Genomic DNA, 26,971 nt, shown 5'->3' on the forward strand with positions numbered 1-26,971 from the left:
CAGTATCATCTGATTTCAGGGAGAAAGCTCTGACAAGTCCAGCAGTCTGAGCCTGGAGAGAAAAGGGACAGTGAAGCACCAACCCCTTGTGAGCCATTAATAATGGACAAGGGGATGTTCACATGGGCAGATGCAGCAAACTGTATTTTTAAATTATTTAGGAAGCAACTGTGACTTCAAGCACCAAGTTTGACCCAAACAACTTCAGTCTTGGACTATCAAGATTACATGTTCAGTATTTAGTGTAATTTTTGTGTTTGAAAGGCTTCATTATCTTTCAAAGGCTTCATTATCTTTCTCCCTGCAGTAGAAGGTATTCCTATCAAAAAGAGCAGTTTCCAAAACTGTCTTCCAGTTAAGGAAGTAAGTCATTGTGCACCAGGCAAAATGCACTTCCTTTTGGAAAAGAAGTGTGAAGAATAAGAGATTAAAACCACTGCATGAAAGTGGATAAAAGCCTGTCGGCATGATAAAGAGCAGCTTATACCTCACTTAAATTTGCTCCGGGCTTTCACAGCAGAGTTATAACTCCAATCCAATGTAAATAACACTGTTTTCATATACTCAGGTTTCTTGCATCTAAAACATTAACCAGATTTCAAAGCTGACCTGAAATTAGTGCTTCACAGGTAGACAGCAAATTAAAATGGTTTCCCATGAAGTCATCAAGCTTAAATACAGATGATCTAATATAATTGGTGATGTTCATAACACAGACTAGGTGTTGATAAATCTGACTACTGCAGAGGTAAATGAAGGCCCCAGTAACTAGGATCACTCTGTTCCTCATATGCTGAGGACCAGTTGCTGCTCAAGCTTAGCTTAGGTGGCATTAAATAGGCAGTTTCTCATGGCATTAACTATTAGTGCAAGCCAGAGCCTGACATAAATACATATTTAGAGAGCATCAGCTTTTTCTATCCAGCCATGAGGCACTGGAATCTTAGAAAGGAGCCTTAGCTCATTACACTGTGCTATAAACATATTTGCAGCAGTCTGGATACTGTACCAAAATAAACAGAAGCATTAAAAGCAGTTCTCCTGTATTTTTAAAGGGGCCCAGGAAGGACAGTCAACTGAGTGTGCACCCAATGTGTTTTTTCTAATTATACAAGAAGATGATCTGAGAACTCCTCTATATTAAGACAAAACAGATTTCATGAGCAGATGAACAAATGCCTCCCATGGATACGCATCCTGCGTCCTTGTGTAACATCAACTCCACCCTAGCAACTGCTGCTCACGCTTTACGACTTTTCTCTTTGTATATTGCCTTTGTATACATATATATCAGTCTCCTCTACACCTTCTGTCAGAATATAATCCTGAAAAAACACCTCTTCTAGTTTCCCTTCATGTTGCCCTAGCATGCAAACAAGGGAAATCATACCTGAGATCTGGCTGAACAGTTTTCCAGCGAGGATGGCAAACTTGGAGATCTGTCCAGATGTAACTGTTGAGTTCACATGAAAGCTATTGCCTCAACAAGGTAATAATTCATGGTTTCTTTCCCATGCTCAGGCACCAAATTTCTTTTATCATCCTAAAGGTTTCAGTGCCCTTCTTGAACTTGATAGAAATGGGCAATGGATTTAAATGTTCGGAAGGGAAAGAATGGACAGATGAATGAACATAATAAAGTCTCATTTCTTTGGGAAGCCAGGCTAAAAAAAGCAAAAGTATTACAAAAAATCCAAAATGCCGTAACAGACTTCCTCTGGTTTCCTGAATGATACAGTGTTTGTAAAGAAGTAGGTATTTTCAGCAGGTATTTATGCACACAAGGTGAATCTGGCTATAGACACTAATCAGGTTTAAAAAAGTGAGTGAAGGCAAATCCTTAGGAGCGGAGCTTAGGAGCGGAGCTTAGGAGTGATAGGTAATATCTACTTACCTCTGCATATCTTTCGCACTGAAAAACAGCTGAATAATTATTACTAAACACATGTTCAGAACAAACCTGGCAACTCCTTCCTCTGTCCAGTGCTTGGTCCTTCTTGATATCACAGTGAGCTCATCACAAGCAAGGATCAGCTGTTCACAGTGAGCGTTCAGCCTGCATGCATACCGCAGGTTTTACAGCCAAGAGTCTCTACTGATACCCAACCCTGCCCAGGGCATTTGGATCAGATGGCTCTAGGGAGTCCACCAGGTCTCTTGGCATCAGGCAGAAACAGTGCCAAGACATGATTGTACATCGGTACAGTACACAGAAATCCCTTACAACCAAGATTACCCAAAGGGGAAACAGATAAAATACTACTGTTTGGCATTATCTCTAGATTAGGGAAAAAAAAAAAAAAAAGCTAGCAGATCAGGGGAAGTACTAGAAGATGGATGCATGCCACCTCCATTCTGGCATGGTCAACCACATTGCTGTCACACCTACTGAGTTTAGGGTGTAACAGTGTCATCTCTTGACAGGTGTAGTATGAGTGTATTGGGTTTGTGTGGCAAGGTTTTGGTAGTGGGTGGGTGGACTACAGGGGTGGCGTCTGTGAGAGGCCGCTGGAAGCTTCCCCCATAGCCGATGGAGCCGATGCCAGTCGGCTCCAGGATGGACCCACCACTGGCCAAGGCCAGCCCATCAGCTGTGGTGGTAGCACCTTTGGGAAAACATATTTAAGAAGGGGGAAAAAAACCCTGTGAAGCAGCAACTATAGGTGGAGAGAGGAGTGAGAATATATGAGGGAAACAACTCTGCAGACATCAAGGTCAGTGAGGAAGGAGAGGCAGGAGGTGCTCCAGGTGCCTGAGCAGAGACTCCCCTGCAGCCCATGGGGCAGCCGTGCCCTGCACCCAGGGAGGCCACGGGGGAGCAGAGACCCACCTGCAGCCCAGGGAGGACCCCATGTCGGAGGAGGGGGGTGCCTGAAGGAGGCTGTGACCCCGTGGGAAGCCCACACTGGACCTGTGGACCCACGGAGAGAGAAGCCTCCGCTGGAGCAGGTGTGCTGGCAGGACTTGTCACCCCGTGGGGGACCCACGCTGGAGCAGTCTGTACCTGAAGGACTGCACCCCGGGAAGGGACCCACGCTGGAGCAGTTCATGAAGAGCTGCAGCCCATGGGAAGGACTCACGTTGGAGAAGTTTGTGGAGGACTGTCTACCAGGGGAGGGACCCCACACTGGAGCAGGGGAAGAGTGTGGGGAGTCCTTGGAGCAGCAGAGACAATGTGTGATGAACAGACCACAACCTCCATTCCCCATCCCCCAGGAAGGACGTAGAGAAAAACTGGGAGTAAAGGTAAGCCCAGGAAGAAGTCAGGGGTGTAGGCCTGTCCTTATCTCAACCCCTGAACCTTTCTTTGTATTTTCTCTCCCCTGTCCAGCTGAGGAGGGGAGTGATAGAGCACCTTTGGTGGGCACCTGACATCCAGCCAGGGTCAGCCCACCACAGTGAGCAAAGGCCATTATGATGGAGTGCTTCAGGGTTAGGAAAAGAAAAAACTGTGAACTAGGCTGAAGCTTTAGTATTTCTGCTCTGGAAACTCAATTTTTTCACAGAGCTTTTGACCTAGTCACTTTTACTGACATTGACAGAAGATTATTATTCCTGCTTGTCCCTTCCTGTGTACTCTCCTCTCCAGTAATAGGGTACAGCTGCCAAAATTACCCAAACATAACTCTGGAAAACTGTGGTAAATGCTTCATATTTTGTTCCTTTACTACATTGATGATAGTATATGCAATCTCCACATCTTTAAACCTTTTCTTGCCCCCAGAGAAAAGGGGGATATTCTGTGGAAAGTTTGTTCAAAAAATCTCAGCCCTGTAATCAAAAATCAGCATTCAACAGGCATTAAAACCAAAAGAAAACATTGAGTTTTCTATGAGGTTAGCAAGAGTGACAAGGCTTTTAAACAGCCAGTCAGAATTAATGCAGTTGACTTTTGAGGTTTAGGAGTAAACCCTGCAGCCAGCCCTTACAGGGGGGACAGTTTACAGCCGGTGCAGTAAAAGCCTTTCCACCAGCAAGCTCATCCTCAGCAGCAGCTTGTAGACAGCAAGAACTGATGTATGTTTGCGTCTGGCACTTGAATGAAACTCAGACTCCAACAACCCCAAGACCATGACAGAGAAGCTATTAAGGAAACCATGCAAATGGAAGATACTTGAGTCACATCTGAAGAAGCCACATCAACATGACTCACAGAATCACAATGGAAATTCTGAGGAATTTCATAAATCAGAATGAGCCATCGCTGCACTTTCACATTAGATAATTTTCCTGAAGAGTGTTTGTTAAGAGCTACTAAGAAACAAGTAGTTCATATGCAGAAAAAATTAAGAAAATTCATTTCCCTCCCAACTGGTTTGACTGACCTTGGTGGTGCAGCTGGAGATGATGGTCGAAAGGGCTTTTTTTGTTGTTGTCACTATCATTGCTTTGTCACAGTCTCCTTTTCCTGCGTGTAAAGACTCCCAGAAATGTAGACGTGCTGGAACATCTATGTAGAAATTTTTATTTTGGAGGGGTTTGGGTTCACATGCTCAGGTGCTGGCTCCTGGGGGGGCTGCAGGGGCCTCGGTGAGGTGAGGGCAGGGCTGCCCCACACAGCCACAGGGTTCCGCTGAACCCCTCAGCCAGGCTGGTGGGGCTTGTGGAATGCACATGTATGAGGGAAAACAAGTGTGAGAAACAGCCCTGCGAGTGCAGGGAGGAGGTGCTGCTGGTGCCAGAGCAGAGATTCCCTTATAGCCTGTGGAGAGGGCAATGCTGGAGCAGACACCCCCGCTGCAGCCTGTGGAGGAGCCATGTTGGAGCAGGTGGGTATTTCCTGACGGAACCGTGGCCGGTGGAGAGGAGCCCACACAGAGCAGGTATCCCGACAGGAACGGCAGCCTGTGGAGAGCCCACGCTGGAGCAAACGGGACTGACTATGACCCCCAATTCCCCATCCCCTCTGCACCACTCAGGGGGGCAGGAAGAGGTAGAGAAGTTGGGAATAAAGGAATGAAGCTGAGCATGCAAAAAAAGAGAGTATTGGGAAGAAGGTGTTTAGTTTTTGTCTTTATTTCTCACTATACAAATCTATTTTAATAAGCAATAAATTAAATTAATTTCCCCAAGTTGAGTCTGCTTTGTCCATGATGGTAACTGGCAAACGTTCTCCATCTTTATTTCAACCCACAAGCTTTTTTCACCTTATTTTCTCCTTGAGGGGGAGGAGTGTGAGAGTGGCTGGGTGGGAGTCAGGCAGCCAACCAAGGTCAACCCCGTAAGGTCAGGTAAAGGGAGAATCGTGAGTGGGAATTTGCCCAACCCACTCTTTGCAGGGCTGTAAACAGTCCGAGGTCCTAGCACAGCAAGCTGGCTTCATATTGATGGCTCCAGCACCTGGCACAATCTAGCTGCAGAGTATTTCCGAAATCTGAGGCCATAAACTGGCAACTCTATAGGAAATGTTACAACATGACACAATCATGGGTGCAGTTAAAACTGTTGTCATCACTAGCTCTCATCTTTCAGGCTCTCCTCCTGTCCTTCACTACCCTTGCAATGCAACACTGAAGGAAGGGATGAATTAGTGACAGGTCTCAAGCACTGAGGAAGCAGCAGGGTTTTTTTTTTAAAAAAAGATGATGCTTGAAAACAAAAAAAAAAGGAGAAAGACAATTTCACCAAAAATGAGCTAGCCAGATTTTATTAATCCTGACTCTACTTGCAGGACCTACACAAAGGACTACAGACTATTGTACTTCCTTACATAATTGTTGCCAATCACCACACAGAAAGTGGTCTTACAGAAAAAACACTTTTTAAAAAAAAGGGGGAAAAAATTTAACTTTTTGGCTTTAAATTAAGATACTGCATTTAAAGGGAATTCAGGGAAAAGAGATACGGATTTGAGGAGAGGGAAAAAAAAGAAAGAAAAAAGAAAAAAGGGCAAAACCTCAGAATTTGTTTTGAAGACTATTTAGAATATTTTAAATAGGTGTTGACCACAAAATGAACAAAAGTAACAGAAAAAAATATTGCCATATCTAAGTGCCATGTACTCAGGATAATGTGGAACCGTATCATATGCTGCAATAAAATGTTTAGGCTGATCATTTCTTGTCTTTTTGGCACTCTGCTGACACACTTTTTAAAGTGTTAATTAAAAAAAGAATCAAATCAACACTGAAAATTGGATAGACTTGTGCCCTACAGTCTCTTCTGACCACTAATTTGTGGAGCTGGGGCTCCGCCAACTTCCAGTGAATCTGTGGAGAGTTTCCAGCAAACTGTCATCGCAGCAGGATGCAGTTCTTGATAGGGTGATCATACATGGCAAGTGAAGTGATGCTGAACTGTCACTAAACAATTCTGGTTTATTGTGCCTGAATCTTCCTTTAAGGATCATTCAGAAATGGAGATTGGCAGTTTATTTCCAGATATACATTTATGATATAAAGCACCTAAAACCTAGTAGTATCCACATGGAAGCATGCTTTTTGGATTATTGTCACATTGTGGGAGAATGACAAAGAACACTGGACTAGTTGTAGCTCTAGAACACAAATAGCTTTAACATTTGTTATATTTATAAATAAAAGAGGCCACAACAAGAGACCTTGAACAGGCAGTACATTCCTCTTCGGGATTCTGATTTTTTTTTCTTTCTATTCTCTTGAGTTTGAAATAAAGAATTTTAGATTTCAAATACATGACTGTATTTTAAGTGCCACTAGTGCAGCAGCTATCCTGTGTTCATTTATTAATTTTATTTTTAACTGTGTCTTGGAAATAGTCTTCTAAATAAGCACAAAAAGAAAGCTGAGCTGCATGTAGAATACTAATAATAATTTGGAAATTCAGTGTAGATCTATTGACTTTTGACAGGTTTCTGCTTTCTGAACATGGACACAGATAAGGCTACTACAGCACAGAGTAAAAATCAGCAGTTAGTCTAGGCCTCCCTTGATGTACCTTCCCTCCAACAGCCTTCAAAATATCACAGGTAAAGTCAGGCATGTGATAGTCAAGTGTTTTTATATTCTTGGAAAAAACATAAAATCCCTTCTGTGTTACTGCCATGGGAAATCAGAACATCCCCTTGCCACTCTGTGACTTCTTCCATACACTTCCTTTGCCTAAATATTGGGGGGGGGATGAAACAAATCTCTGCCTATTGCAATATTAATTCCAAATAGCAGTATCTTATATTCTGCTGTCTTTCCATCCTGCCCCCTACGAATTAAATGAAGACAGACTGGTAAATTGTCTGAAGTGTCTTCCAGAAGAGATAATTTAGTCTGAATCACTGTCTTCTGAACTCAAAAAAAATCAAAGAGCAAACAAGACCTTTTTAAGACTGTCACCCTATGGAAGAAGCAGATTTAAAAGGACTGACTTTCAGAGAGGGTAGGCTCAGTACTTCTTGAAAATTAGACAGTCCAACCTGAAAACTAAGGAGGGAAGAGAAGCATCAAGACTAGCAGCCACTGGAAAAGTTGATGGGAGTGTGTTCAGATATCTGTCAATGGCAATGAAAGTGCACAGGTATACAGCAATGTTGCATGATATTTTCCATCCTAAATCACATCAACTGTTAGACTGTAGTCTTTCTGCTTCATATTTGTCCCACTTTAAGGCTTTTAACTAAAATGATTCAGTCATCTCCAAGGGGAAGTTGAAGAATGTTACTCTTTTTTCTGTTGAAAAGCTCATCACTTCTAAGTTATGGAACAGGATCTTGTCCCTGGGCAGCAGACAGTCCTCTTGCAGAAGGATAAGAACCAGGACATGCATGATGATAGAGACAGCTGAAGTAACACAGCCAGGAGGACCAACAGTCCTCCAAGGGATTTAAACCAAGCATCTATATATCTAGGAATAATCAGACTGCAGTGAGATTTTAGTTGGCATGTCAGGAAATAAGAATCAGGTTCTAGCTTTAGATGGGCTCCATCCCATCTGTGTAATTCTTCTATAGCTTCATCAAGTTATTTAAGCAGGCATGGTAAGAAAGAGTGAGAAGGGAATTAAGGGGAGAAGTTGGAATTAGATGCAGACTGTTTAATTAACCATCTCAATATAAGTGTCAACTTTTTTGTATAAAAAAAATACCACAGTACATCATTCCTTTCTCCAAAGAAATGTCTTCCAAAAGAAGAGGCCAAACTGAGACTAAGAGACAGAATGTATATTAAAACCTTAAGTTTTCTAACCGAAGAGTTGGCAGGGACTTGCATGCCCAGGGGACTCAATCCCTCATCAGACATGCAGGCATCCACCCATCATGCATGCATAGTATGCTGTTTTGGAGACGTATCACAACATACACAATGGCAGAAGCAGCCCAACAGAAAATTATTTCTAGGGGAACCAAGAAGAAAACTGGCAAGAAAAGACACTTGTTTAATGCCAAGTGGATATTACACTCAAAATAGCTTGTCTTCATTTCCAAAGCAGTTGAAGCAACAAAAATAAATAATGCCACTCTGAAAGATGAAAACAAATGCATAAAGCAAATTCATCACAAAAAAGCAAGATCCACTGCATCAATACACTAAAAACAGGGCTCTCTTGTGTTCAGAAGAGGTCAATGTAACTGGCAAATTGCTAGACATCTCTTGTTGACCAGACCCAAACCTGCTTACTTTTCTAGATCATGTAAATTCACAGACTAAGAATACAGAACTTCTTGTGGGTCAGCCTCTTTGGAGAGGATACCAAACGTGTGTAAGTCACAATAAAGATAATGACTCACTGAGCGCTTACAGTCTCCATACAGAAAAATTGTTGCATCAACCCATAAAAGCCACACCAGCTCAATAGATGGGATCAGATTTTTAATTGCACCTCGTAAGCCTTTTCTCTACTCTTGGCATTTTAGAAGGTAGACAAGCAGCTGATCACCCTATGTGCATGTATTGGGCAAAAAGCCTTATCCACCTGAACAGACCAGTCTGGAGGTCACCTGTCAAGAGAGAGACTGAGAACAGCGAAAAAACCCAGCATAAGAGCCAGACAAGAGGGAGCCAGACAGCCCAGGAAGACCCAGAGTGACTGTAAAGACCACTCAGAAGTTACACAGTAAGTGAGGGATGTACTGTGTAAAGGGGTTAGTGCTTAGTCCTTGAGATGGAGAGCGGCTGTAAAAAGTTGCTTGTGGCACTTTAAAACTCCTGTACTTCTCCATTGCCTTCTGCTGTCAAGAGCTTCTGAAAGGGTAAACCAGGCACTCGGATTATGCCACAAGTCAAGCGTCATGTCAGCAGTCTGCCACAGCAGCTATGGAGTTTGGGGTCAACAGGAGTCCTGGGGCCAGATACTACCAAGGATAAAGAGTCCAAAGGAAATGATAGGTGAAGAAAATGTGGGTCTGGCAACCACCTTACTCAGGAACACTCTAGGGCCCAAAATTCACAAACCTCCAACACCCACCCAGGGAAGAATTAAAAATATCCACCTAGACAGTAAATGAAGAGACAATAGCTGGCTCAGAAGTGCATTTCTATTTTATCAGATATGAATTATAAATCAAACACAGCATACCAGAGAAGGAATCATTAATTATTCAGTTCTCAAACCACAAATATCATGTTTAGCTCTATCCCACTAGCCTTTGTAATAGAATGCAAGAAAAACTATTTGGCAAAAGTAGCCATTGTGAAATGACATACAAATAAAAGTTTAAAGGCTACAATGGTACCATTAATCTTTTAAAGACAGACAACAAAGCTTTAGTACATGTATCTCCATATTCATACTGATTTAAGTGATAAAGAAACAGTCTTGCTGTATGACATTCCCTTGCATTTGAGGAAGGCCCAAACTGACATTAGATGGAGAAGAAACCCTAGAATAAACCATATCTTCAGAAGCCCTCTCAAAGAATGATCTTCATTGGGTCTTGGGCTCACAGGACATTAGCCTGGAGTTGGCACATATGTGCAAAACTTCCTAAACACCAATACTCCAGTTGTACTGTGCCTCTCCGCCTCAGTTTCCCTCTTTGAGGAACAAGGATGATAGCACCAACAACCTAATTCACCAGTTATGCTGCTGGACACCAGAACGGACAGAGACTTCAACACAGAGTAGCAGCACAATTTTGCCCCAGCTAACTACCCATATAAGAAACAGACGCAGATAAAATCTTGCACTTAATGCAGAAGGATTAAGCAACGTGCCAGAGAGAGTACAGAAAGCTTTTTGCAGGATTAACACCTGAACCCAGGCACTAGGCAGCCCTAATAATAGTCCACAAAATAATTTTTAAATACATATACACACCTGAGCATTTTCCCAGGTGTGTGTCTTTTATGGCCTTGCCCTCTCTCCAAGTAATGGTGTCTCCTGGCCAACTCCCAAATGGATATCACACATCATCCTACATAAATCAGGAAAGGACCCATGAAGGCTTATGACCATGCTCAAAGCTTCCTACCAGAAAGGGCCCAAATGGGAAACAGAAGATCACTATCCTGTGTTCTACCCAACCTTCTTCAGCTCAGGCATTAAGAGAAGGAAAGCAGAAGTCTCCCAACTTGTTGAAAACATTGTTTATTATCATCAGCACGGCCAAATTCAATGTCAACATGTAAGATCTTGTATCTTATTATCATTGCAACCTGTCAAATGCCATTTTCTGAAAATACACAAAGATGACACGACCAGAACCATGACATTTCAAGGAACCAACCCTTTCACTAGGATAAACAAAACTGTGCCCGCCTCTCCTCCTCTGCTATCCCCCATCTTCTTGAGAGCATTGCTCATATAAGCAGGCTTTTATTTCAAAATTTAAGTTTCAATATGGATATATTACATAAGATGAGGGTATGTTCTCTGCAGAGCTCTGCCAAGAGAAGCTAACAGGGGCTCTTGCAGTTTATTTTCTGATATAGTTCTGCATCTGGACATGGACTAGAACTTTTGTTCCACCATTTAAAAAAAAAAAATCACATTGATTTAATGGCCACACCCAGCAAGTCCTGTAATTTTAATTTTGCCATGTCTTTGCACTTTGAAGTTTATGTGGCAAATATTAATCCCCTTTTCTGCTGTAGATGCCTCATGTTCCGTACATGAATTAGAAGTTACCTCATCAGATTCAGTGGTTTCATATCTCCTTCTGTTTGACTCACACCGTGTGTCAGGAAGCAGCCATTTTATATACATCTTCCTACAGAATCATCAAAACTTGGTCATATGAAAAAATTCAAGTGCCTGTTGATGCTTTTATTGTTTCTGCCACAAAGACTTGTTAGTCATTTACACAAAATATGTTTATGTGCAAAGCCAGCCTGCTTGTGCACTGATCAAAAAACTATAGACAGAGGCTGTCACTTTGTACAATGTTATTTTAAAATGTGCATAGTATGAAATCTCTCTTTAGAGCTGCATTACTACACAAGCTTGTATTTGGTTCTTCACAGAGTAATTAGCATACAGTGTAAATAGAGTTAAAGAATATGAAAAGTAATGACCCTGTGAATTAGGATACTAAATTATAACTGTATTATATAACTATATTATAACAAGGTTGGCATTCAGGTCCTGTTCACTGTTATGGCTCTATGTGTAGCAGTTTTCACTAGCTTCTGCACACTTCTCACACAGTTTTAAGCATTTAGCTGGTTCAAGGCCAGCAGTTACAGCTCAAGGCAGGCAAGAAATAGAATTCATTTAGAGGTAGGGACCTCCAATAACAATTCTCATTCAATATGAGAACATTTCTCATCCAATAAATTTGTGAGAATGGGGAATTCCAGTTGTCACCTAGATAGCACGATTCTTTAACCAGAAAATGCCCATATACAGGAAAGAGTTCATACCTTTGGGGTCTTGCTAATAATTTTTAACAGTGGCAACATCAGGGCTATATGCCATGTAATACCCAAAGAAAATGAGTCTTGCCAGGCCAAATCCCAACTCCATCCTAGTGACCTTTGTGAGCCACAGATGTAAAGCACAAGGACAGAGTTACTGTCTGTATAATGCCTAAAAATGAACCTAGACTGCCAGTTCGAACCACAAACCTCAACTCAACAAGTAATTTGCTTCCATGTGGCCAGGTGATAAGGCAAGGATTGCAGCAAGATCTTCAAACAGAAAAGACAGATGTGAGACTTATGCACCGTACAAGGGAGAAATGAGAAGATAATTTGAAACACAGAAGGAAACAACCTAGAGTTACTGGTCAGAGTCACAGGTTTGACCACCTGAAGATGATCATACAGACATCCCCAAGTCCCTGTTGCACCGTTGTGCCTTGGGATGTTGGAGGAGAAGCCAAGTTAACAGTGTGGTTCCAGGGGGAAGCGTCTGGGCAACAGTTTCCGAGCCCAGTGCCAGACACAAGCTCCATGGAGGCAGAGCGCGCCCACCTACACAGTTAATGGCTCCTGCCGCTTGGAGCCAAGAAACAACGTCACCAAATGCTGGGAGGTGGTTCAGCAAGCTGCTGACAGCAGACCGGGGTTAACCACTGGTGCTCAGCGTTATTAGATCATAACACATCTGGAGAGTCTTATTGCTAGGGCAAACATTAATCTTCAGAGAAAGCTAAACATGCAAAATGAGATCTCACTCATGAGAAAAAAACTGAAAGGGAGGTTATACACAATTAAAATAATCCCAAATAACTTTTGAAAACTGAACTGGCTGAAAAGGGGGAAGAGGAAGTGTTTTTCCATAAGGAAATACCTGGCTCTCCCAGCTGACTGAGATCAAAGTAGGAAGAAAAGTTTTAAGTGAGCCTTTCCATTTTGAAGCATTGCTGTGATTGACCCAAGTTTAAATTAAAATGATGCTTGTTTATAGAAAATGTCCAAACTTTCCTTATTCCCAGCACTGTACTTAAATTGTGTTAATATAGATATTACATTGGATTATTTCCCTGAAGACATGAAAGAGAGCTAATGCAAATGTCAGTTTAGTTTTAAGAATCCTGGGAGAATAAGGCTTTGTCTGACTTTATTTATGAAAGCCCTTATAGATTTAAGCAGTTTCAGGTTTGCTTTGTTAGGCTTCAACTTAAAAAGTAATTTGTTAATTTAAGAATATTCCATGATTAGTTTAGTCTGAGTGCACATAGGGGTTTTCTGGAGAGTAGTCACTTCAAAGCAGCACATACAAACCTTATTTCCATGGGAATTACTGAGTAGTCAGCCTCCATGAACGCCTCCCTCCATCAAGAAATAATGAAATTGTTTTATATGTGGCTTGACAACAACCTGTATTGCATGTATTCCTATCTTTCTATTGCCTGCTTTGCTCCAGAGCTTGCTGGCCTCTTGCACAAAGGGCACCATTTCCTAATTATGTGACTTCACACAATATTAAAGTACATAACAAAATGGTGCACACATACACTGGAAACAGCTGCTTCAGTGTTTAGAGCTAAAATTCAAGAGGTCTTTTTTCCGCACCTGGGTCCAGTGTCCTTTGTTACTGGATGATCTCAACACACAGCAGTAGAGTACAGATATTTTATAAGGATTTCACATTGGAAGTCCACAAATCCTGCGTTTACACTTTCACAAACAGAAAACCATGGTAACCACTGCAATATCTAAGTATGGGTTACTGTACAGTTTATTCCATAATAGACATCCTGAGAAAAACAGAGTCAAGTCTCCACTAATGTCTGCATAATAGGTTTAGAGATCAGAATTTTAGGCACTTTGGACAGCTTTGGAGCAAGTCTAGCTAAATTGCATTAGTAATTGCAGAAGAACAAACAGGGACTAATTAAATCCTCTTTCTAGATACAGATTACTGGCTGAAGATTTATGTAGTATACACTATGCTGTGGTGTACTCATTTGAGTTAATTATTGCAATCACCAAGCAAGGATCCCCAAAACTCCCTCTCCTATGGTAAAATAAGATCTAGGCTGACTATGGTTTTCCAATCTGTGGTGTTCCTTGCAAAAGAATACAGAATTTCTAATAAAAACTGAAGTATTACTGTTTCAACCCCCATGCCTCTTCCTTTCAATTCCATTAGCAGCTCCTACTGACAAATGATCAACTAACAGTGCAGCCAAATTGAACATTACTCTTGGATTAGTAAGAAAAGTCTACTATCTGCTGGCTCAAATTAAAGGACAGTAAATCAATGCTCCACTTTTGCACTGGTTAGACATGTAGCACTGATTCAGTTTTTAAGATACTTCTCCCCACTCCAGCATGCATTTCTTTCATGTTCTAAACTAGCTGATACAACTGTATTCCAGACACTTTCCAATGCAAGCTAAACAAAACTCATGGTTTCCCTTTGTAGGCTTTGAAAAGTTTCCTTGTAGCTTATACACTAAGTAAGAACAGAAGACCTGTTCCAGGTCATCTTTCACAGGTCCCACATAGATAGATCCCCACACCACAGGATCCTACAACTGACTTCAGCTAAGAAGCACCTAATAAGTGACTAAGTTGTTTACACAAAAATGTTAAGTGTATAATTAGCAACCATCCCAGGTAATGAACCTTAAAAATCAGACCTCCAAGGTCACCACATGTATCTGTCTCTCAACTGAAGTTCTATTTGTGTTTTGAACAGTAGCATCCCTTAGTTTATGTTACTAACAAACCAAATGAGTTCTCATGTCGTTTGAACAATTCTGTAAAGATTGCTTCTATTTATAGAAGGATACACATGTGGCATACTTGAACAAACATGGACAGTATTTAAATTAGCATCTTGAAAAGGACTTTAAACAAAAATAGAAAAACTGCTTGTATATTCATGTTCAAAGGCTGAGAGGCCCACCCTAATCTAATTGAGACAGTCTCTCATTCCTATTTCCACACATCTCTAATCTCTGCTCATTAAGAAAAATAGAAAGGAGGTTGGTACTGGCATAAATCACACACTGACTACAGCTGTGGATGGCCCGTGTACAGGAATAACTCTAACTCTATCGGCTCTTCTGCCTTGAAAACTAGATCTAAAGAGAGCATTGAAATGACACCGGGGTGGCCACATGCAGATAGCTGCACGTCCCACAGCTGAAGATGTCTAGCTATTTACTACCATCAACAGAGATGATTCTCCTTTTCCCTCTCCCAAACTACAGGAAGAAAAAATATTCCTGTTGATAATAAACATTGGGGTTTTTTCTAAATGAATGAATTTTAATAGCTTTCAGAAGTGCCCTGTATTGCCAGCTTTGTCGATATCACTGAAGGCAAAGATAGAATCAACTAGTTAAAAGCAGTAAAATGAGCTCTCTTCCAGCATAAAAAAAACCCAACAAAAACTTTTCACGCTTTAGTTAAATGGATTTTCCCGTTGAGATTGCCTGTCTTTTTATCTTGCATGACAAGTTTGTCTAGATTCTCTTTACAAAAATTATATGCCAAGATGAAATTGCCACAGCTTAAAAGGACATTTCACTGTCATAACAAGAATAAATATTTTTCAGAAGCTGACAGACATGACAACTGAGATGACTCAGGTCAACCTGGCAAGCCTTACCTTTTCTGGATCACAAGTAGAATGGTCAGGGAAAACCTGCCATTAAAGATGCATTTCAGATGGAAAATGTTGAGATATCTCAGGAGGCTAAAGTGTAGTACTTGAAATCAGTGTTTGTTTGTTTTGAAATTCACCTGATTAAACGGATGGACACCTTTTTGCACACCCTTTTTCCTCTATACAGTGTCCTCTGCGTGGCTGTCAGTGAATGTATACTTTGTGAAGCTGCTCCCTACTCGTTCCAACAATTTCTTGATTTGGCATGTGGGGAAAAAAAAAAAAAAAAAAAAAATCAGAAATATATTAATACTCCAAGTAGTGAAGTATGGTTTGGAAAGAAAGTTCAAGAAGGGACAATTTGTTCTTTTTCACAATTAGCATTACAATATCAAATGCACCCCCAGAATGGCTAGCAAGAGACAAGGAAGATGAGCTTTGTGTTGCAAACATTTCAGAATTACAAGGATATCTGATATGACTGTCCAGTTAGTATGAGGGGGAAGTGGATAAGCAGAGTGGCAATGTTTCCATGTGCTTTCAAACACTCCACAGTAAACCCTGAACTTCTGGCATCATACATCACAAGCAACTGCCACCAGAGCTACACCCAAATCCACAGGCAGCTTTCAGCAAGTTACTAGGCAGAGGCCAAACCATAGAGGGATGTAAGATCATGCTCCAAGGCACAATTCAAACTGTCCAGCAGCATATCAAGACTAAACAATCTGAGCTATAATTTACCTTTATTTCCTTTTTTGTGCGTCTATTTATCACTATCCAGTTCTGTTTCCTCTGGTTTGGTACAAAATACACCTGTGTTACAGATGAAGCTACATTTTAAACCACGTTTAATCATTTGTTCTAACTAAAATCAGAACGCTGAGCTGGCAGAAGTAGACAATCTGAACATCTGGAACTGGAGTTCACTGAAGCCCTTAAAACACTTTGGGTAAGAAGAACATCTTTGGATACAAATCAAATTCACTAAAGCAAAGATGATCTTCTGTCAGCTTGATCTTTGCTCATGATTAAACAAACCTAAGTCAAAAAAGCAAATTATGCTTTCCCTTTTTTTTTTTTTTTTTTTGATCTGTGAACACATACAAGTCATGGGAAGATGAGATCTAATACATAGTTCAAGAGTTTTAGGTACGCTTATAATTGTATTTCCATTAACTATCATCCAGAATGGTTACTATAGTTTTGAACTTTAAAATTCTATTACATACTTATTTTAGGGCTATTCCAGTGCAGGATCAGATAATTGCTGGGGGAGGGAGAAGAGAAGAGCTTATGGTTTAAGTACATTTATCGTAATATAAGTGTATTTGAATTCATATACAGCTAACCTGTATGTTTAAGCCTTTGCAGGAATACTGAATCTTTCTAGTTTATGAAATACTATAACACGATATACAAATGTGGGGGGAACACCAAAGAATTTTTTTAAACATTCATGAATGAAGTCAAGCTTTCCTTCTTGCTAAGGCAAATCCACCAGCCCAGCTACTGAGGACAGTCTACCAGCCATTCTTCCTCCTTCTACCATCTAAATAGCAAGGGCACAGGCTATTTCTCCATTTCTTTCTATCCCTACTGTGATTTCAACTTCAGTTGCTCTTCTACACCAATTTATCACTCCTCAGTTGTTTCCAGAAGGTTACTGATATTAAATTCCCCTGTGTCACAGACTGCATTAGAGTGCCAATTGCATATGTCTGTGGCATATACCTATGATTACCTCCCATTATTACTTCTAAGAACAAAGTTTAAGTCTCATTTTCAGTATTGACTGGATGAGTTTTTACCTTATTTGTGCTTTCAGTGCACCCAGAAAATTACCAATTTTATTATCCCATCTCAAGTAATAATACACAGCAGTGTTACTACCATCATATCAAAGAAGTAGTGGCACCTGGACCTTTGTTATGAATTATGTGTTTCTCCCGTACTTCAAATATGCTCAAGCGACTGCATGCTACAGAAAACGGTCTGAAAATGGGTATTTTATCAGAAATTTCTAGTCTACAATATTCAGTGAAAGAATTAAGAGCTTTTTTTCTCCTTACTAAAATAATCCACAGTTTTTCCTTAAAGCCTTATGCTTTTAGTTTGTTGTGTAATCTTTTGATACAGGCATTGCAGCTGCTAAACTAACTGGGGGGTTGTCAGCACTAAAAATTAAGTAGCAGAGGTAACTTAAACAGGTGAAGGGAACTATTAGCTCCAGAATAATCATAGAATCATTTAGTTTGGAAAAGGCCTTTAAGGTAATTAAATCCAACTGTAATAGTTCATTGGGTGACGTTATGACAGCACTATGCTTACTGACAATTAAGGGGCATTCTCTAATAATACTGAAGTTACGCAACCTAAAATAAGGTGGGAAGTCCTCAAAACTCAGGTTCTTTGAATAAACACACTAAGGTTTATGTCACAGCAGTCGGTAGTCCAAGGCATAACAGCTCAGACTTCACCCAAATAGGTTAAATTGTTATCTCTAACGAAAAGCCTCATGAGAAATATGAAGAAAAAAGGTTTTGGTAGAAAGACGTTCAGGTCTGCTACAACTGAATCACTCTGGATTCTTGCAACATTAAGAAGAAACGGTTCTTCCTTCATTATGCCATTTGGTTTGTTCATATAAGTAAATTAACCTAATCATTACATATAACATTATTGATACGTTGCTTCATAATCCTTAGAGTTAATGCTTGTTTACTCTCCTATTGTGATAAATTAGACCACCTACTCACGAGCTTGTATTTATTATTAAAGGAACACACAGGGAGAGCTAAAAGCCTTGCAATAATACAACTGCAATATTTAGTTGCCTTTCCAGGCAGTAATCTTGATAGCTTCATTCCTCCTCATAAAACCAGAAGGAATATAACAGCGATACAATGGATCCTAAATAGTTAGCTGAGGAAAAAGAATAAAGGACAATCTATAATGGAATTCTCCCAAATTAAAAGTATGAGTACCAGTGATCAACACCACCATGAACTAATAGTGGATACTGTGTATTTCAAACACTTTATGTGCTGGCATTTAGCAAAGGTGTTTGGACAAAAGTTAAAAATAAAGACTACATTGCTAAAAAGCTAACCCTGGCCTTCAAGTTCAAAGAGCTTTTCATCTACCAGAAGACACTCGCAACACGTGGCTTGAGCCCATAAACATGTCTAGGAAGAAAGCCGAGTCAGAGCATGTTTTTCATACACGTTACTCAGAAATGTTTGCAGTGCCCTAAAAGGATTTTTCTTCTATTCAGTAAGTGGTTTTTAAAAAGGAAATTATTCACTTTTTCCACATATATTAACCTCCATTATTTAGTAGCACCACACCACACACAGTTGCTCAAGTCTCTGATATCCCACTGAGCTGATCTGCACCAAAAATTTGATATCCCAGTCCTATCTATCACTTTCATTTATTTATGCACAGGTTAGTTCACTAGCAGACACAGCAGCCTTAGTGCTTAATGACACAAATAAGGAACTAGGAAACACACATGAAAATCTTCATCTGATAAAGTTCTATGACAAGCAAGCATGGATTGTATCAGTAACACTGCTTAAAGCAATTTTAGCCCAGTGCCTCAACTGCTGCCTATCAGAGATTTACCTAATGTCACAAGAGCTGTGCAAATCAACACCCCTGAAAATTCAGGTCTATCTCAACCTTTAACAACATATCTCAACAAAAAGATCTTCAGGACACGAGACACTGCCTGTGGAAAAAGATAAAAAAATGGAGATGCTCAGAAAAAAAACAGCACCACACAAAAGACACTAATCTCATGCATACTACTTGCTTTGATTCCAAGGCAAAGATAGATTTTACTAAGACTGCTCAGGATAAAAAACAACAGCAATTCCATACAAATTTATCTGAGTATTTTTGAATGGACAGGACTTCAGATACTGCTTGACAACAGTTGCTCAATTATGTGTTACTTTTATTACATGCAAGACTTGGCAGCAGCAGAGACGTATGTTTGGGACAGTCCTCAAAAAATTTACTAACACTTCAAGACGTGCAGGCCAAGTTACAATATGGAGAGATCCTAAAAATACTTCATTTTGCATGTAATTATTCACTGATAACAGAGGGAGCAGAGTTAAGTTTGAGATTTGGTAACAGACTAAAGCAAATTGCTTCTTCCCTACAGTAACATATTCTAAAACGAACATCTCTGTTGATGTCCTGGTGCCGAAGGATGTTTCAACTGTGCTACCAGGAAGATCTTAGATCACTAAGCAATTTGTAGCTCTAAATTACAAGTATCATGTGAAAACAAACATAGAGCTTCCAGAACAACCTTAGCATATATCCATTTTTCAAGATGCAGGAAGAATAAATGTCAGCATTAAGACCCTTTTTTTTGACTATGAAACCATAAAAAAAATATTCGTAACACCAGTGTCAACCAAGTTCACCACAGAAGCCAACTTGTCTTGTGTTTGTCCGCAAGCACCGAACTGTAATTAGATGCCCAAACGATGAAGGATAGGCTTACACTTGTACCAGTTCCTGGGGCTTGTACCAGTTCTTGAGACAGTGTAATATCCTGAAAGGATTTACCAGTACTTCAGATCAAATGCATTAAAAACAAGCAGCATGAAATCAAGTCATATTAAGTCAAGAGCATAACTCAGTGTCAAAACCTGTTCCGATCTGAGAAACTGTTAGACGAAACAACATTTGCATTCTATTCTGAAATCCTACATTAAGATTACTATATCGGTAACGAGCATTTTGAAACATTTGAGAATCATATCACAGCCAAACCAAGAAGGATAAAGACATAGACACATATTCCAACTGTTACATAGCCTTCTGCTTCTAACAGCTTCACTGAGCTCAGTTCAAGATTAGCAATGGCGAAACAAGGAAAACAGTTCCAAAATAAGTGAAACAAATCTGAACATCCAAGAGCAATCTTTTCACCTTCCCAAAGCTTAATCAGAGCTCATTTCAGAGCACAGTTTTGTGGCATCTCTCTGGAAATACCAACAACGCCTCTGCAGAAAAGCTGCCGTCACCCCAGCACAGGAAGGGTTAGCGATCTACATAACTCAAGTTTATATAAAGGGAGAGGAAACAGAAAGCTAAAGCACTACACCACTCACATATTAATGTAACTACAGGAGACCTCCAAGCTGACCGCCAGAGCTCAGTTTGGCATTTAAGGGAGAAGGGAATCGGAGAAGAGGAAACAAGGAGGGGGAAAAAAAAGTTTCCCCCTCCCTCCTTCAAGCAAATCTAAATTTGTTCATTAGATCCTCTGGCTTTTAGGGACAGTTACATAAAAATATGTAGGACCCGTAATGCTTACAATAGGATTCCTTCCACTTCAGAAGGCTCTGCCGGACAAACCCTGACACACACCAGCGGCTGGCGGAAAAGGCCAGCTCTCCCTGCCGAAGCAGAGGAGACTCTGCCCAGGTGACACCCGGGCAGGATTCACGCCGGTGGGCGCCGGGGCGGCGGTGCCCGAAGGTGCATGTCTCTCCACGCACCAGCCCTGCTCGCAGAGCCGGGGGAGCGGGAGGTCTCCGGCATCGCTGATGCACCCAGCCGGCAGCTGCAGGAGTCCGAAAGCGTTGACGTGCCGCGAAATGGTGGATCTGACTGTCAGACACGTTTTATGATACGGAGAGATAATAAACCTCTGCAAGCCAACGCCGGGAAGGGATAGCAGGAGGCAGGCAGGGAGCGGGACCAGCAGCGGCAGGGCCTGGAGGAGCTGTCAAGCCCAGCCGCCTCCCCCCGCCGGGCCGAGCGGCCCCCGCCCGGGCCCCCCTCCGCCAGAGCGGTACTTACGTGAAAACAAAAAATAAAGTAGTCGAACCCACTAATAAGGCAGCTGCTGTGGAGACAGGGATGTATTTAGTAGGTTTAAACCTCTTTCCAGTGCTGCTGGGCATCCTGTAGTTTACACATCACTATATAAATCCAACCCGAGAGGAGGGAGCCGGGAGGATGCGGGGACCCTCCGGCGCGGGGAGAGCGGGACCCGGGCGGCAGGGAGGGACGGGCGAGGGACGGGGAGCAGCTGACCTCCAGCACAGGAAATCCCACCCACACCGCCCGGCCCACTCGGCTGATGTCAACCAGCCCCTTAAGGTAGCGCTGCGGGGAGACAGGGGCGCGCAGGCAGCGCGGCCCCGCGGAGCTGCCGGCGGCCGGGCCGGGCCGGGCCGGGGAGGGGGGGCGGGCAGCGCCGGCTCCGCGGGCAGCCGGAGCCCCCGGGGCGCAGCCGGGATGGTCCCTCCCGCGCCAGCGAGGGATCCGCCGCAGCAAGCGCCTGCCGCAGGGTGGGTCTCCCTCTCTCCCTCTTACGTGAGGAGAAAAAAAAAAAACCCACACCACAAAAAAAGACTAATTATGGAGATCTACAAGGCTCTTTGTGGGACATTAAAGCTCTTGGAGCTTCGAGCTTCGGTTGCAAACGGCCGCGGTGCTGCGGAACCCGGCGGGGCCGGGCGCGGGGGAGGCTCCGCTCCGGAGGGGCGGACTGCAGGATCTGGGCCTGCGGTAAATTCGGAACTAGGCAAGTTGGACACGAATTGTGCACTGCTAGCTCGGTGAATAAACCCCTCCGTTTTATTCAGCTAAGCCCAGTTTCACACTATTAAGAGAACTGCTACACTCTGCCAAATTTAACTCATTCTAAAATGAATAAATGAGATTACACTACACTCTGTTCTTTATAAATCTGTCCATTAGCATCAGGAGGCAGAAATATGAGGTCATTTAAGGTAACATCAGAAAGTTCACCAAATCCGTGTTCTAAAGGGAGCACTGTGTGAATAGCTCCTCTGTTCACATTTGGGGGCACCACCCAGGTCTCCTCAGTCTGAAGCAAACCCTCAGACGGGAGGAAGGCTTCAAGGCCACTCGGAAGTTTAGAAACCAAGACCCAGAGCGGCAGCTTGCTCCCTCCCTCCTTCTTTCTCCCCCCCATTTGCAGCTGCCAACATGCAGGTAAAGTAACCACTGCATAAAATGACAAAAGCCACATTTGCAGCTTCTGTTGGGTGTTCTTAAAAGTAAGCTTGTCCTAGAAGGTATATATTCCAGTTATTCTGAAAAGACATTATCATTTCTCATTTTAAGAGACTAGATAAGCTCCACAATCCTAGAAGTATTAAAAACAAGTAAAACCCAACAAAAAAGTAAGGGCCAGCTTTGCAGTTTGCAAAAAAAATGGTGAGCGTCAGCTTTAATATAAGCAAATCCAGCAAGTTCCAGCCTGAAGGCATATGGTTATATGAAATTTCAGCTTTTGCTAACAACCACACCCCCTCAAAAAAAAAAGTATTCTCTAGCCCTCCGAGAACAACTTTTAAAATGTCAAGTTTTACCCAAAAGGGACTAAAGCCAGAAGGCAACTTAAAATGAACTCCAGACTTAGGTTTTTGAGGAGGGAGAGGGACATCATCTACTCAAGCTATTTTTGAATGCTTAGTGGACACTGAATGTATCCTGTGCCTCACCACTCCTTGTCATGCCAGCTTACTGAAATAAATTATTCTTAAAATCCTTATAACTAATCTAAAGGTCAACAACTTTACACAGAACCAAACTCTGTGTACTGATCTGGAAGCCTTCGGGTGCATTACACCAACATATTCAATTGGATCTGAAGTGTACTTGGGAAGCAAATCTCAGTCACTGTCCCTTACCATGGTTTGATACATATTGCTGAGTGGTCCCCAAGTAGATAACTGAATTCCTTTTCAACAAGACTAAGCCAGCAGCCACACTTCAGGAGCACACCTAATACGTTCGGGTCATGAGTTAGTTTAGCACCACTTGCACAACATAAACAGACACTTTATCCCTGTCAGCAGCGCAAGCTCTTTCCTCCTCTCCACTCAAGCCATTCTTGGTGAAGAACTTCAGCTGCAAACAGAACCCTGATTATTGTTCCACTGATATTTTTATTTTAAATTGGAAACTGTTATCATAAGCAGCATTATAGACCATTTATGAAGTCTGGTTAGCATCCTTGTAATGGACAGCCAGACACTTACCAAATGCATTTCTTAGGGTTTGAAAAGTAAAGAAGTTCTCTCCCAAGTGACAGTCAGATTGCATTTTTACCATGAACATGCAAGTTTCCTTTCTAGGTGAGGAACAGAAGCATTGTGTCAAGTTTCTAGCAGGAGTTAGGGAGCAATAAGCACAAGTTCATTTTAAGATACATTATTTGGAGGTTGGTGATTTACTTAAATTTAATCCTTTTTAAGGACAAAGCCCTTCTGGAACAGTAACATTCCTTGTTGTGAATATAGGAGTTATTCTTAAGGAAACTATTCCTACTCTGTTCTCTGCACCTCATTACTGTCAGTGTTATTTTCTTATAAGGATTCTTACCTCTCTAGAAAGTCTGCTTGTCAAAGGCAGTTTTGCAAGTGGGGAGGATTCAGTGCTCCTGCTCCTTCCACCCTTCTGGTTTTATCACTCTGATACACTAATGCTTCTCCACACTCTCACTGCAACAGTCCCAATTTAGAGGGCCAACCTTTCAAGCCACTCCTGTTCTGAAGGGAGGTACTCAGCATCAAGAAATTTTGCTGCTTTTTTTTTTATCTCCCAGTCATACAATACTTTTATAGAGAGGGACATTAAAGATAACAGTGCAAATATGTGGTATCAGGGCACAAAGAACTCTAGCTTTCATAGCAACAAAAAAGGCACATCTCCAGACCTCAACTGATCTTAAAGATCACTGCAAGCCTGGTCTGGGCTGCACAGTCATCCTGTGGATCAAGACACTTTTGCTGTGCAACAGTGCAGTCATGCAGAACCAGCATTTCTAAAAGAGGGCTGTAACATTCCATGTTACAAGGCTAGTGTTATGCTGAATTGTGTTTTGAGATTTTTTTTCTGCTACACATTGTAAATTACCTATCAGAAAGCAATACATTTCTATGATTTGGTGTCAAACAATTCCCACAGTTCACCACACTTCCTTCCTACTAACATTCCAGTTCTTGAGAATGATTTATTTTCAAAACAGCATAAAGCACTGCTGAGCAACATTCAATCTCACATTATAAGGCAAGTATATTTAAAGCCATGGGATGACTTTCCCATTCAAACAGTAAGGATGTCTGAGGAGGAGTTGACTAAAGCAGGACAGGTATGTCTCAGAGTTGCTCTCCTGGAACACCTTTATTTCAGACTGTAGTTTCTGGATTCACACTACCTTATTAGTGTGCCAGAAGATTTTGGCAGTGCTGAGGTAAACAGCAACGGCAGCACGAGTTAGGAAAAGATTTAATGACCACCCAAAGAACTAAAATACAGCTGCAAAGAACAATCTAAAAATAATCTGGGAGAGTATGGCTAGTAATTGCATGTCTTTTTGTGAGATTTTACTGAGGTTTTACCCCAAAAGGGTCAACCACAGGAGCAGTGTTGGAGCCACATGCCAGGGTACCATCCTCAAAGCTGTAAAATGAAAGTAAGCTCATGACAGAGCAAGCATCAAGAAATCTTGATTGCTATGCAATTTTCGTATCAAATCATGGCACTAATGTTAGCTAGAAGCTTTAGCTAAATGGTTAAGAATATTCTTTTATTTTGCACACTTGGAAGTACTGAAAAATCCCTGGAATCTTTTATTGGTCACTGGCAATTTAGCTCCTAGCTCACATTAGCTACTGCCATTAAACAATGATCAAAATAAATAATTCTACTTTTCTTGCTAAATTTGCTTACTACACTAAATGCATTTGCCAACCCACGTAGTACCAGTGAATTAGGTGCTAAGTAAAATCTGTTTTTCCCTCAAACTTGCAGCGCTCAGTACACAGAACAACTGGATATGTGCAGCATGGTGCTAGCAAAATGTCCAAGCAAGTCTAAACAGTTCTGGGTACAAGCCAGGCCTACTGACTCACCCATTGCAACTTTAATATGACAATTATAATTTAGTAGTTCATTTCTTACTAGGTGTATCAAGAAATGATTGCCTAATAATGACTTTTCAGTAGCTTAAACTGATATCCGACATAATTTTATAGGATTTGCCAGTAGATGTTTTCCATGGAATAGATTTGCTTAGAACAGAACTCTCCTAACATGTGTTTCCCAGCTACAGGGATGGGGCAGGTCAAGTTGCATTTATTATGAGACTTTGATTACTCTATTTACAGACTGATTCCTAAGCCATCCCCACAAGGAACTACTTACATTAGAATAACGTAGGCCTCTGAACAGTTTTGAAGATTCACCAACCACCCTGTTTAAAACCATTAATAAAGTGTAATTCTCCACTAGGATGGAATATGACTCTAAATGATGTTGATGAAATTCAGAAAGACAACAGCGGCTCATGTACCAGCAAGCAAATTAAGATATTAAAACTTGATAAACACTATTTATACGAAGCCATGTAACTTTAATTAAACCTAACAGAATAGTCTTGAGACATTCCCCAAATAATCCAAAATATTCAGTCATTTTAATGACCAATCCACCTTTGTTAATGTTTACACAGCTGTAATTGCTGTTATGGAAAAACAGCAAGAGAAAACTATAGACTTTTAGCTACTTGAAATGAGGACAGCCAGCACAACATGAATAGACAAAAACTTGAAACACCATTAGCTTTTCTGTGAATTCATAAGTAAATTGCGCATCTTGATAGAACAGTTAGTATCTACAATACAGTGAATAAGTAAATTTGTAGTCAAGACTGATAACAACAAAAAAAATCTGGACTTCTCCAGCTTGAAAGCTGAAAATAAATTTAAGACTATGAAGTTTGTTAAATACTTGCAGTAATGAGACACCTTTCACAAAATAAAGTTTGCTGTATGTAACATCTAATCCAGAATTGTGCTAGCACCTTGCTTGTACATAAAACATTTGTCATTATATTGGTCAAACGTGTAACAGACAAACTATACCCCACAAACCCTAGCTTCACCATTAATACTTTAAGTATTTCTACTGATGTTATTTATTTATCGATCTAACATAGGTTGCATTTTCACTAGGAGACTTTAGCAAACTAGCTACACAAACAAGTCTGTCAAATATGACCAGGTCTTAAGTCAGTGGTTAACGTCTAATGTAATACAAGTGGACAAAGACATTCCATACTTAAATTTGCATACTGGAAAATTAGACCAGCAGTCATAAATCTGATGCATAGCTGTAGATACTAAGAACTATTCAACTCTTAAATGTAAGGGTTTTTTGCTTCTGTGCTTGTCAGTTTTTACAACTTCAAGAATTATTTCCTTATTATGTAATTGCACAAGCTGCTTACTTGAGAGCACCTTGTTTTCACATGAACTAGAGTCTGAGAAATCACTTACACGTACAATCCACTCTACAGCTGATTACTTCAAACTTTCCTTCATCAATCAAAGTAATTCTGATCTGTTGTAGTTAGTTTTTGTATCTCCTAACTCTGAAACGGATACATTGTCAAAGATTTAATTAAGGTTAGTGAAAGACTGGTAATTACTCTTCTATTTTAGAAGAGTAATTCCAGCCAAGTCTAACAAGGAAGACCTTTAAAGTA

The 26,971-nt window shown here is 41.1% G+C and overlaps 1 protein-coding gene across 3 annotated transcripts in view; it reads right to left on the reverse strand.

Moving 5' to 3' along the window:
* Positions 1-21,444, reverse strand: part of ZDHHC8 (zDHHC palmitoyltransferase 8) — a 121,430-nt gene extending 99,986 nt beyond the window's left edge. For all 3 annotated transcript variants that reach the window (XM_074921159.1, XM_074921161.1, XM_074921160.1), the window contains exon 1: positions 21,247-21,444. In XM_074921159.1, coding sequence (XP_074777260.1) covers positions 21,247-21,350 — 104 coding nt within the window. In that variant the 5' untranslated portion in view covers positions 21,351-21,444. The remainder of the gene's footprint in view (positions 1-21,246) is intronic.
* Between the last annotated feature and the right edge of the window lie 5,527 nt (positions 21,445-26,971).

The sequence above is a fragment of the Athene noctua genome, chromosome 17, assembly GCF_965140245.1.
Source record: "Athene noctua chromosome 17, bAthNoc1.hap1.1, whole genome shotgun sequence".
NCBI lineage: Eukaryota > Metazoa > Chordata > Aves > Strigiformes > Strigidae > Athene > Athene noctua.